Source organism: Micromys minutus (genome assembly GCF_963924665.1).
Source record: "Micromys minutus genome assembly, chromosome: 19".
In the NCBI taxonomy this organism is placed as follows: Eukaryota; Metazoa; Chordata; class Mammalia; order Rodentia; family Muridae; genus Micromys; species Micromys minutus.
In genome coordinates this window covers 21303435-21317798 of record NC_137954.1, presented here as the reverse complement: position 1 = coordinate 21317798, position 14364 = coordinate 21303435, and the positions used below count along the sequence as shown (strand labels likewise).

General features: G+C 36.0%; 1 protein-coding gene across 1 annotated transcript in view; it reads right to left on the bottom strand.

Annotated features, from left to right (window-relative positions):
• VWC2L (von Willebrand factor C domain containing 2 like) overlaps positions 1 to 13087 on the bottom strand; it is a gene marked incomplete at both ends in the record, with an annotated part of 153154 nt that extends 140067 nt beyond the window's left edge. The window contains one exon of the mRNA XM_080933412.1: positions 12698 to 13087. Within this exon, the coding sequence (XP_080789538.1) occupies positions 12698 to 13087 (390 nt within the window). The remainder of the gene's footprint in view (positions 1 to 12697) is intronic.
• Between the last annotated feature and the right edge of the window lie 1277 nt (positions 13088 to 14364).

The window sequence follows — 14364 nt, the reverse complement described above, 5'->3', positions numbered from 1 at the left end:
ACAGTCAAAGGTTTGCTATTTTAGCAAGGGCTTATTTTTAATGCTGGAGGAAAATTAAAGTTAGACTGAACAATTTTAATTTCCTGTGTCATACTTCAGAGGAAGAGGCTTGGAAGCCATTATTAAATGAACATAAGTTAGAGTTTCAGGGTAATTATTCACTGTTATTGACATTTTTATTTTCAATACCTCTGTGTGTATAACACATGTATTAACATGAATGTATTTGTGTGCATGCACAAGTATTTAGATGTCTGAAGACAATATCAAGAGTGTGTTCTTATCTTCCACCTTATTTGAAAAAGGGTCTCATTGCTCTTAATAGCAGGCTAGGCAGGCTACCAGAGATTTTCTTGTCTCCACTACCAATCTCACTTTAGGAGTCCCAGGATTAGAGACACGTGTTAATGCACCCAGCTTTGATAGAAGTTTGGGGGAATTGAGCTTAAGATCTCACAGTTGTATGGAAAGTGATTTACCTACTGGACCATTTCATTAGCTCCAATATATAAAGGAATTTAAATGTCAAAATTTGCAAAATTAATCCTGCTTAGTTCTCAGTTGGTTGAGGGTACAATTTGTGTTTGTTTTCAGTGAATGAGGATGTGCCGTATGTGTGCTTGTATATGTCTTGATGAGAATTTTAAAATGAAACCAACTCAGCAGTGAAAACTAATATGAGTTAGGAAACAATTGCATACTGTAGCCAATGTGTTGCATTCTATAAAACAGATATAATCAATGACTTGTAAATGAATAGACTATAATAAAGGAAATATCTCTGTCTATCTATCTATCTGTCTATCTCCCTCCCTCCCTCCCTCCCTTCCTACCTACCTACCTATCTGTCTATCTGTCTATATCAATCTTTATTTATCTCTATATATGTATTCATATATGTATGCATGTGTATATATTCATGTGAAAATCAAATTCTCTCAGCTCTATTTCTTTCAGAATGTCTTACAGAGAACTCACCAGGCTGATGAGGTGCAGAGGAAACAGTCCTAGAATGGGTCGGAACTGGCTCCTTGATTTGTCAGTCCTACAAACCTCTATTTTATATGATGATAACAAGAAGAAAACCACAGATTGCCTTGAACGCAGTTTTGAAAATTAGCATAAATATATAAATGATTCAGTGGCTGAGTGTGCTAGCATGACACATAAATCTGACCAGTGTTGTTTGTGTTGCTGTCAAGGCACAGACCTGATTTTGTTCATTTCGCCTCCCCGTGACCCAAGCCTGCCACTTCTCTGCCCTAAGTCCGACCCCCTGCCCCTCCTGATCCTCATGTAATAGACTGGTACCATGTTCCCTCCCTGTAGCCTGTGCTCTGACCACTCTTGTCAGTGAGTTTCTTTCTGACTGTGCTTTCTCTTTTTCTTCATTAAATTTTCAGTTTTCTCTAAAATTCTTTCAATACTTTGACATCTCCACTTGAGCTGTTACCTTTAGCTTTTAAATGTAACACCTACTTTCTTTAGTCAAACTCCTATAGCAACAGTGTAAAGGCAAGGCATTTATACCACTTGTGAAGGGAAACTTGTTGCCTTTTTTATTTTGATACATTGTTCCACCTTTTTGGAATCAGAGTGTTGACTATGACAACTTATTCTTACACATGTTATAATGGACAGATACTTACATAGACTATGTACATAGCTTTGCTTATTACCAGAATACTATATATATAGTATTATATTGAGACATACCATTGAAATTGTATTACAATAAAAGGGGAATACATGGAAATAAAAAGGTGACCCTTTTACAAATTTTGCTTCTTCACATTATTTGTGAATAAATGTGATTACAATTGAACACCAGTGAAAAGATCCTAACTATACTTTTTGGAATTAACTATAGAAAGAAATGTGGCTTCATATATGTGCTCTTATGCACATATATTAACTAGGCAAATCTGTTTGTTTTTTTTTTTTTTTTTAATTTTCACATTTAAAGAGTGAAGCTTTAGTCTACTCTCTGAGGAAACAGGATCCATCTTTATCAGTCCCAGGATGGAAGGTTGCAACAGTGACAGTATGGTGACATAAATATTTAAAGGGAATAGAAAGGATGAAGTGACTGTAGGTCATTAACAACAACTTTTCATTAGAGGGCTATAATGTTTTGGGACACTTCTAAAGGAACCACAAACCACATGTAAATGAATAAGCATGGCTGTTTCCAAGAAAAGTTTATTAATACCGCATCGTGGATTATGTTTGGCCATGGTCTATATTGCATCAACTTGGGTTGTCTATTATTGGCAATACATAACTGGCATCCTTGTTGCTGTCATCCTTGTCTTGAAAAGTCATTTCTTAACTGAACTATTTTATGTAATACAGATTCACAGGTTAATGTAAGTAAAAAGCGTAGACACAGTTTTGGTGATTTCAAACAGAAAGAAGAGATTAACTAAGATGGATTGGTTTTTCTTCATTAACAGGCCCTCTGTGTCAAACAACAGAATTGGATTTAAATCATTAATAGGTTATCTCTTAAGTTGCATTTGCAGTTGTATGAACTTTAAGTTACTAAACAGTGGGGGATATGGATCCTGAAGTGGCCACCTTCTCTATCCAGGTAGGGACTACCTGTGGAGGGATAAGGACACCAACCAATCCAGTCACAAAATCTTTAACCCCAAATTTGTCCTGTCTACAAGAAGTGCACGCACAAAGATGAAGCAGCAACTGAGGGAATGGCCAACCAATGACTGGCCCAACTTAAGACTCATCCCATAGGCAAGAACCAGTCCCTGATACTACTAATGATATTCTACTATGCTTGCAGACAGGATCCTAGCATAACTGTCCTCTGAGAGGCTCCACTCATTATCTGACCAAAACAGATGCAGAGACCCACAGCCAAACATTAGATGGAGCTTACAGAATCTTGTGGAAGAGTTGGGGGAAGAATTGAGGGACCTGGAGAGAATAGGGACTCTACAGGAAGACCAACAGAGTCCTTTAACCTGGACCCTGCAGGCTCCTAGAGATTGAACCACTAGCCAAAGTGCATACATGTGCTGGATCTAGACTCCCACACATATGTAGCAGAGGTGCATTTTGGTCTTCATTCAATTGTTGGTACCCAAACAATTGGAGAAGGGTTATCCCTAACTCTGTTGTGTACCTGTGGGTTCCTGTTTCCCTAACTGGGTTGGCTTGTTTTGCCTCAGTGAGAGAGGATATGACTAGTTCTGCAGTGACTTGAAGTGCCAGGGTGGGTTGGTACCCAGAAGAAGACCTTCGCTTTTCAAAGGAGAAGGAGGAGGGGTTGTGCGAGTAGGGAGGACTTGGAGTAGAGGAGGGCTGTGATCAGAACATAAAGTGAATTAATTAATTAGTTAATTAATTAATCGAGAAAGATGTTGATGTCTGAAGGAAAGATGTGTTGCACTGTCACATAAAAATGATGTCTTTTGATTAAATTATGGATTAGTAGCAATGGTTATGAAACGTCATTGGGCTTTCATGAATCACATATTGTGTGTCAAGTACCATCTCCTAGGATCTTTTTTCGGGACACTTGAACAGCGAGATGAAAAGAGAAAAAAATGTGCGCTTAAGTCACCTGGTAGTTCAGTGGTGGAGCCTGCACTGAAGCCCATTTTTAACTGACTGCTGAGTTCTCAGCAGCTGGAAGATCTACACTAGCTCACAGGCCTTTCACATAGTCTATTGGTCTTGGTATTCTTCTGTGTATCGTGCATTTCTAAGGAGCCTTTTAGGATGCATCATTTCCCCAACTTCAGGTGACATGAAAAACATAGGGAACTATTACTAAGAGTCTCACTTGAGATGGCAGCAAAACTCTCTGAAAGTCTACATTATTGTGGGGAAAGAAGCTGGGAAAACAGCTCAGTTGGGAAGATTTGGTATCACTTTTGAGATTCAAACGATGTAAAAATCGAGATGAAAGGGGAAGAAGACAAGTGGTGTGGCTGTCTGCCGCATCCTTTCTGTATCCTAAGGGACTGGCTGTACTGACAGGTACCATGTGACTATTGGACAGCTTAGCCACAGCCCTGTCTCCAGTACCATGGAGCCACAAGCTTTTGTGTCCCCTGTATCCATTTTTTCCACAACCTATTCCTACAATTTAGTGAGAGCCACAAATTTACTGACTGACAAAAAAAATTCCTCTTCCTACAATGATTGTGGTTCTAAACATTGTCAAAATATTTTTCAAGAGTACCTATTTTAATTTGTTATTTCCCAGAATAAAGTTGTCTCAGTAAAAATTATTATAAGTAGAATGTAATATGCATAAATATATTAAAATATAGTTGAAATCTTGTAAGTAGTAGCAGACTTACATATTAAAATATTTATATTTTATATATAATAATAGTTGCAGTAATAAATGTTTTAATATTTGTGTAACAAATATAATTTGGCCTAATCACAGAAGTTTTCATTTTTATGAAAAAGATTTATTTTCTTTCCCAGCCCTTATAAACTTAAGCTTGTTTCACAAATTGTATTCAATCCCAATCAAAGATGGGTTTTGGATGTGCCAATATTTTATTGTTCTTGTATACTTGTAACTCTGGGTTGCCATGGTGACAAACCCTGATATCATATTTCTATAGACAATTGAATGAAATAAATCTTTTTGTACAACATATTTATTGGGAAAGAACATGCAAAATCAAGTTGAACTTTCTTATTAAAAGTAAAGGTTGTAGCAAAAGACCATGGGAAGGTGATGTATTAATGTTGCTTTTGCAGATAATGAACTGGGGCTTTATCTTATTTCTACAAAGTTTCAGTTAGTCTTCCTATTATAATTTCTACAACAAAGTTGTTTAACAAACTAAAGTTTTTTCATTTTTATGAAATGGAAGTTATACTGTTAGTAAGAAGACACAAACACACACACTCAGAAGATACAGTAAGAGTTCGGGTAAAGAAATGATTTTAGAACTCAAACCCAAATACTGTTTAACAAGACAGGTACTTTTTTTTGCATGTATATATGTGTGTGTTGTGTATGATCTATGTATTTATGTATGTGGAGGCCTGAGTTGTCATGGGAAACATGTTTCTTGATTGTATTTCATCTTATTCCTTCAGAAGGAGTGTTTCAGTACCTAGACTGTTCCCAGGACCACAGCCTTCACATCCCCCAAGCTGGGATTGTTGTTAGACTATAAAACCAGCTGGTCTACCGCCCAGCTTCTGAGATATGCTGAAGACATTTTAACCATGAAGCAAGTTACTAGCTAAGGTAGTTCCTAGACACTCCTATTTCCCCTTCTTTTTCAGACAAGAGTGTCAGGCATTCCAGGCTGGTTTTAACTCCTTACTCAGCTGAGGATGATCCTCCTGACCCTCCTGCTTCCACCTCTAGAATGCGGTGATGAAAGGCATGCATCAGCATGCCTGTAAAAAGATACTTTTAAATTGTCCTAATTACATAACATGTTGATAGGTAATAAGATACCCTCCAAATTATTGATAGTGTTTATTACTAGGGGATGTTTATTGTGACATTTTCATGTTGATTCAATAGACAGAAAAAATGAAGAATTCTTGGCCAGATGGACAGTATGGGGGAAATAATGAGTTTCATTCAATGCGCTTTTATTTTAGACAACTTTTTACCAGCACATAATAAGGTCATCTGAAAGTTTTTTTAAGGATGTGAATGGCTTTCTTAGGCCCTTTAGTATTTTCTTCACTCTTTTCATGATGTCATTAAACCCTTATGAAGATAACTTTGTTGTGATATGCTTTATGGCACACAAGAGACAAGGATAGCAACAATAGAGGTGTGTCAGAATGAAATTACTGATGCTAATCAGGAGCAGTGATAAGGTACAAAGTACAGACTCTAGAATAAGCATGTCCTCAATTAATATGAGCCATTATTTGAGACAGCAAGCTCAAAGCATCTTACTGGTTTGTCTTGAGACATTGCTTGAGCACTAGACAAGCAGAAAACACACACACTGAGAGGTTTTTTCTTGTGCTGTCTCTCATGGAACACATTTTACTGCCTGATAGATAAATCAAGGAGTAAAAAAAAAAACAGTGAACAATTTTTAAAATGTGGTCCGAACTTTAAGTAGTAGAAATAAAAATTATCTCAAGCCTCAAATAAGGAAAGATCACATATACATACATGCACACACACACAAACACACACATGCTCATATATATATAAAGGTGTATGTAGTAATTTCAATGAAGGCTATATAGACTATGCATATTAATCTGCAAAACTTGTACAAATATGTAGACTTAAGAGGAAATAAGACTTATGAAAAAGAAGAGTATATTTGTCAGCATCTTCTACTGTTTCGGTGAGCATATACACAATTGAAAACAGGCAAGCTTTTAATACATGCACCTGGAGCTTGAATTTAGAAGAACATTCTCCCTTATCTTTTGAGCTACTGTTGCATTAATAAGAAATGGGCAGTAAAGACACAGGCTTCCTAAGGCTAACCTCTGTAAGCTACTAACAGTCATCTACTCCACCAATCTCAAATGTGTCCAAAAATCAAACACCTGCCTCTTCATGTGCACAGGCCACAAGCATCCAGTCACAACTCTCTGATGGCATACTTATCACACAGTTACAACCATTAATAGTAGCATCTTCCAAGGAGAAAAACAGAAGTAAATTTTACTGGGTGAGTATGAGGGAATGTCATGCAATACAGTTACATGCTACCTACGCACATGCCAGAGGACTGTGGTCTAAAACTGAAAACCAGGAGATGGACTTTGACTGCAAAGGGGATAGATATTTTTACCCACTTGAAAATTATTTGTTCATATATATCTCTTCTTGTGTTTGGGACGATTTCAAAAGCAACAACAATAATAATAATATCATCATTACTACTACTACTACTACTACTACTACTACTATCATTTATTTTATTTTAAATAGGATCTCTTTTCTTGGCTTAGCATATTTTGTGAAATAAAAAAAAAATCACCAACATATATTTTCATGGGAAAAAGTGGCACAATGAATTCATAAGACTGTTTCCACAAAATTGGCTTCTAATCTCTGAAATTGGCCAGAGATGATGGAAAATTACACAGTCGGTCACTACTTACAAAGACTCAAAGCTTTGGTGGGGCCCTCTACTCAGAGTCTGGAGATTCTGCTCAATACCTGCTGAAGCTCTGCCTGTGTGAATAGTAGTTGGGACTCACACTGTTCTCTGGCAGTAACAAGAGATAAAAAAGGTATTCCTTAGCTCACTTGAAGACCATATTGGTGTTTGAAGGCCCAGTATATCCTGAAAATGTATTTCTCAGAGATAAGTTATTGTATTCCTCTTCACAAATACCTTAGTCATCTTTGTTACATAAAACTGTGATTTCTCCTGGATTGTCTTTGGGCAGGATCTTTCTATCCCTTGGAGTCTCTGCTACCCATTTGTTGAGACTGTGTCTACTTTCTAAGGGAACAAACAAACCCTTCTTTAGGCTCAGAACCAACCCATTTCTGTTTTCCAAATCAATTAAATGTATACACTTCAGAAAAAAAAAGCTTTTTGACTGTGTTTATCTTGTGATAAAACATTCCTTAGTTCCTTTGCCTTTTGTAGGAGCTGATAAGATGAGTGGTGTGTTGTATACTGGGCTTTTCAGGTTGTTACCAATTACAGCTGAAGTTTTCCTCTAGCTTTTCTCCCCACCTTCTTTAACTACCTTGTCTTCAGCTTCAGAAATGTGTTGTCTCCCATATTTTCCATATTGAAAAATAATCAGACAATAATATATTGAAAAAAACTTTTCACTTAAATATTTTAATAGATGCAATATTACAATGTTAGGCATTAATGATAGGCTAGTAGTTAGTGATAGATCCAAGATTTGTATCTCCTTATATATACCCATTAACAAAAGCTAGGGTAATTCTAAATCCAACTGGCATCTGCTTCTTCTTCTTTTTTTTTTTTTTTTTTTTTTTTTAAGGATGTGATGATTTGGCAAAGCATTTTGAGTGCTGAGTAATTTTATTTCCTCTGGTTAGTTCTTGAGAATATGAAAACTAAGTGCAAAATTCAGGGCATAAACAAGGCAGGTTACCACAGCATGAGAATATGCTTTAATATTGTTGAAGGTTAACAACACACACAAAAAATATACATACCAGAGAAAATGTTTATACTAAATCCTTCAATAAAAAAAAGTAGGTTTTATCAGTTGTTATTGTCCACTAATAGGAACAGCACAAGAGTTACTCCCAACAGGGAAAGAAGGCCCTGGGACAAGTAGGTTCCTGAATTTGGGGCATTGGATATTAACTACAGAGAACCATTTCATAGTTAAATAGGCTATGTTAAAGCTGACACCTCATTCAGCTGCATGTAGTCTAACCTTCAGTACATGACCTGAAACTAAATTAGTACAAATTTTAAAGTATAAAGAAATGTTCACAAAGACTAAATCTTGCAGTGTGAGAGTTATAAAAATACTGTGTGAAATAAATTATTTCTCCTTTGAGCTACTCAGAAAGACAGAGCTGAGGTAGACCTTTACATGTCTCATCAATGTTTTCTATATAAGCCATTATATATGCTGCTCTAATTTATTAATTATAAGCTGTATTTATTAAAATGTAGGCCTGGTTTCATGTTGGTTAGGTAAACATCAAAACAGAAGATGAGAGAACCTGCTATGTAGTGACCTTCCTCTTAAGACATGATCGGAATACTGGGGAGTTTAGAGTTTGCCAGAAGAGTAGAGAGATGCAGATATCTCCAACACCTGCATCAATAACTGGGAAGAGTCCTTGTGGCTCTTCCCATCAGGACACATGTAGATCAATCTGCAAGTTTGTTGATCAGAAAAGAATGCAACTCAGTATTTAGTGATTATTCATGATGAAACCTCACAACTAAAACCCTCAACACATCCAAGACCAGCTTCATGAAGCAGGATAGAGAGACATTAGGGAGCAGAAGCAAGTTGAAATGGATGTTTCACTTGCAACAGTATGTACCATTTTGGGTTGCTTTCAGATATTTCATGTTATGATTCATCACAGTGGCAAATTTACAGTTATGAGGTAACAAAAAATGATTTTACAGTTGGGAATCACTGCAAAGTGAGGAACTGTATTCAAGAGTCATAGCATTATGAAGGTTGAAAAACACTGCTTTAGATTATCTACGGGAAGCCAGATATTATCCTGAAAACTACCCTAATACCTTTATATTTGTCCATGTGAGTAATCTTGATGTTTGCTTTTAAAATTCTAAAATATTTTTGAAGATTTTTCATACATGAGAAATATGTTAGAAAGGGAAATAGATTTTTTTCAGGGAATGTTTGTAGTTTTGAAATTTTTCAATTGGATCTCTTTTCCTGATGTTCTTTGGGGGGGGGGGGAAGAAAGGCACATTTAAACCTGATCTTAAAACGCCGTGGTCCATTGCTCTAGAGCTTTCATGTTAGCACAACACAGCCTTGGATCCAGCCTTATTCACACCCTCACTCCTCACAGGTATTGCTTTTTCCAGTCTGTGCTTTTGCTCCAGAAGCTTCTCTTTCAGAATTTTGATCTTCTTATATCAACTTCTATCATTTTAAAAGACAGCCTCAACACTGGCCATTTTGAAGAAGGTGGGGTTTTTGTTTGTTTGTTTGTTTGTTTTTGGCAAGCCTTATGCTATGTTGATAAGCATGTCATACCATAAGGCTTGAGCAGATATTGGCCCTGTGGTCATAAATGAAGCATCATCTTTATTTTGTAAATTGGGGTCTTGCTGAGGCTGATCTTGCAAACCCATGATTCCCCTGTCTCTGATTTGAAAATGCTTAGATTGCAAGTGTATGCCAGCACACTTAGTCCATAAGATCAGTTTTTTACTGCTTTTCTTTACATTTGAGTTGGACATTAATCATATCTTTCTTGTTAGCACATTTACTTCTAGATGCTTTGATCTTCATAACAAGTGGTTTTATAGTATTGTGAAGAGCAAACGGTACAACAAATGCTCCTTGGATGAATATATTATTGGAAAGAATAGCACTTACTACAATGACCTCAGTAATGTGTCATGAGCATTCTAAGGAAGTTTCGTGCATCTTTAAATGTTGGTTACTTATTTCTGGTTAGGAGTTGGAAACAAATGAGTATGATAGGCTTTGGCTAGTGTTTGCTTAGATGTATAGTTCCTATGGAGAAGTACAACATTAATAGAAGCTATTAAAGTCCTTCATCTGAAATGATTTTAACATTGAATTTTAATTATTAAATATAAGACTCAGAAAATTGTAGAACCTAGAGTAAATGCCTATGCATTTGAGAATGGAGAACATTTTATTCAACTCAAATGTTCTCATTGTCCCGGGACTAATGATTTCATTACATATTTTTTTAGCATCTCTTTACAAGGGAATTAATCATTACAATGACTATTTTTGTAGTTTTACTATTGTGGGTCAGATCTTACATCTCACCAAGGAATTGAGGAATTTGGGCTTCAAATCCAGCTGTTTCTGACCTTGACATAAAAGTGCTTTGGAAAGCTGAATAGATTAAATTGCAAGAAATCAGTATTAAGAAACAGGTTAAACAAATGGATGATTTGTGGGGGAGGTAACAAACTTTCTTGGTCTTAGTTCCACATTCTAACAAATTTGTGCCAGGTAATATCTACAAATGCTTGTGGCCATGTATTTGTAATAAAGAAGAATTTGAAAAAGTATATACTTAATAGTCCTTTGGCAGAAATAGGTATGAGTGGTTTGCTATTAAGGGATGTTACATGAAGAAATATACTATGTTGGGGCTATAACTAGAAGCACAAGAACAATTAATGTTTTGTTCATATGTATTGTGTTGTCTGAGATGGTAACACAAGTACCTTTTAACATTTTTATTTATTCTGTTGCATGGGTGTTGACTTGCATGCATGTCAGTGTACCACAGGCATGCCTGGTACCTGCAGAGGCTGGAGGGTATCTATTGGATACCCTGTGATTGGTGCTACAGATGGGAAACAAACCCAGGTCCTCTGGAAGAGCAGCTGGTACTCCTAACCACTGAAGAATCTACCTAGCTCTCAAAGTTATATTTTTGTTTAAGTAAATCTAGTACATAGAGGGGATAAACTATAGCATTTTAAGGGTAAGTTGACTAAATTCATAAACCAGACTGTCTATTGTTTTATATACCAAAAACCATCTCCTATGATCTTGGTTTGAGCAAGATACTCTTTCCAGAAAAAACTCTACTCTAGATATATGTGTACGCTAGATAGGGGTTGCCACAGACTTTGTTCACAAACTATAATGTATTGAATACTTTATTTAATTTCACTGCCTAGAAGTAAAAATGAGCTTATGCCAAAGTGTATAAAATATTTTAAAGACCATACAGTTATTATTCTCCATATGACGGTATGCTCCTCTCTGCCATTTGGTGTCAGGGTAGCTTTACTAAAGTCTCTAGCTTTTACTTCTTAATCACTGCGCAACAAAATTTTACAATACACACAAATAAATCTCTAGAACAACACTATATCTAACAAAGTTGATTTACTCATTAAAACCCCTTTTACTTACAGGCAATAGAATGTAGTACAAAAACAAACAAACAAAAAAAAAACCAAACAAACAAACAAAAAAACCCCCAGGCATTCCTGTATAAACTGAAACAAGCTTGAACTCATGGCCCAGAATAGACTGAATACAATAAAACAGCCATACACCAAACTCCCTAATGATGACAACTTCAGATCTTTCTGCCCCATGCTTATTTCTGCTACCATTTTACTTTGTAGAAAGAGTAGTTAGTTCATGTCTAAAAACCTGAACATTCTTTCCCAAATTTAAACAAGCAAACTTAGAATCAGCTGTTACTGTTTTTTTTTTTACCTGCAATGCTATAAACCCTATGTCACAGAACATTGATAAAATTAGACCCTTTCGAATTAAGCTTTCACCATGAAAGATACTCCAAAAACACAAACAGGCATTACAATTAAGTACGGCATTCTTGATAACTTAATTCATGCTTCCAGAACTCACATGGCTTATACGACACTCTAATTAAAATTAGCCATCAGATAAAAGAGAACTCCAGAAGAAATAAAAGCAAACTCCATGTTACTTGAAAATAAGACACAAAGGATGAAAGGAAAACTAAGTGTCATGTAACTGAAAAGTTGAATTGTCTTGCTTTGATGGCCATGATAAAAACTCAGTTCCCTTTGAAGCCCTATGAGTAAACATCTGATCAGTAGAGAGAACAACCCTGCTGTGTCACAAGTAGGCCCAATGCATTTTCTTGATGTAGAGATCACAGCTCTGAGGGCTTTGCTGTAGCATGCACATGTACACAGTAAACACATCTGTCAAGGCCATTGGTAGATGGCTCCAAATAAAGACTAGTAAGCCAGAAAACTAACAATATGAAAACTAGTTCAACAGATGCATCCTCCAAACCATCACTCTTCAAACACCTATTTTGTAAAAACACAGATCGGTTTTGAGTGTTAAAATGGAGAAGATATTAAACATTTCTGAAAAAAAAAATTACTGTGAAGTATTGGGTGATGAACCAACAGAATTTTCTGTTAACCGTGGTGCCACTTATACTACAGGGTCATATAATTGTATGTTTTCTGCATATGCCTTTAATATGGTCTAAGCATGTTATAGTAAAAATTAGAATTCAATAAATATGGAGGGTAACTCATACCTTGAATTCCTCCAAGATTTTGTAATTTTTCCCATGATATTCACAAAAGTTTTTCACTTCTTTACATTCGGGACAGCACCCATTGTGTTCCACTTTCGTACATTTCGGATGGATTTTAGGGCATTCCGGCTGGTCACAGACAGGTCCATCTAGGGCACAGACACACGGACAGTTGGAATGCCCCGGGAAAAACCGTTCTCCCAACTTGTACACAAATCCGCTGTCATCCACACACCCTTTCCCTCGATAGTCATCAAAGATCAGATTGTCATTACTGGAAGCCTGGTCACCTTCGTCAGCAGGGTAGTCTTCGTGACTGATGGCAGCAGAGGTGACCAATCCAGGGATGACCAATAGAAGTATGCAAGCTTCATGAATATGAAGAGCCATCCCCCTCCTCACAGACTTCTGGATGTTCTCCTAATATTAAACACACTCAGCTCCTTCCATGGGAATGCAAGAGGGGTGGGCTGAAAACAAATATTTAAAAGATAATTTGACATATAAAAGAGAAAAAAAGATGCAGCTAAGCCCATGCTCTAAAATCATTTGTATAGATTCAATTTGGAAGACACTGAGACTTTAAATAAACTAAGCTCCTCCAACTGTCTATACTTTATTATAAAGTCTGAATAGTGGGCTTTGACAATATGTTTCAATAATGTTCATTTATGGAGTTACTTTACTTAGAGGCCTTCAGGTTGTAGTTTTCCTTTTGAGTTTCAATGGTCTGGCTCTTTGTACATTGTAAGAAGTGGTTTGACTGAGCCTTAAAGGGTGATTGCAAGTAGCTACTGATATATAATTCAAGGATATTTGAAATTACATCCCTAGTTTTCTTTAAACTGGATGAGTCAGTAATAGAATGTAGATGTTATAGTAATCTGCATAAAAGCAAGAGATTATGGTCAAGCATTAAATTCTAAAAGCAAAGGAATTGTAAACAAGACAGTTTAAATGAGATGCAGGTTTAAATGAGATGGATCCAATATAAAAGCTTTCTTCTCAAGCCCATATTCTGGATTGTGGAACACACTGATTATTAAAAAACAGCATAACAAATCATGGTGAATAAAGGAAAAATACATGGAAATGATACAAAATTAATTTATTGATATGGACTTATTAAAGACAACCATTTCTCCTTTTGTAAACATCATTACTTTTATGCAGGAGGTAAGCTCCTAGTGGGCAGGAAAGATATCTACAACTTTTTATAGCCATGAAGATGTAATAATCATGTAATATTATTTGAAGTTGATTCCTTTCAGGTAATATAAATAACATTCACATGTTACTGAAAATATAACTCACTTGAAATGATAAAACATATTTGCATTCAATCAGTTTAGACAAAGATGCCAGAGGGAAAAACTTTCTGTGGAAGTTTCTTAAAATAATAATTAAACATCGACATTCACAGAGTTTATGCCTTATTTTCTGGGTAGCAACTACTAATTTAAGCTTTCCTGAATGTTAGTATTTGGGAGTAAGTGTTGGTAATGGGGCTTTCTTTGAATATTTAGAGTAGCAAACTTATGTAAAGGTTCTGAGGGAAACTATAATTTTGGGGAGGAATAGATAAGGAAGATTGTTGTAAAATATTGAATTAATCATTTAAATGCTATTGGCTTTATGTCAATATCACTAAGATTTGTATGTAGAGA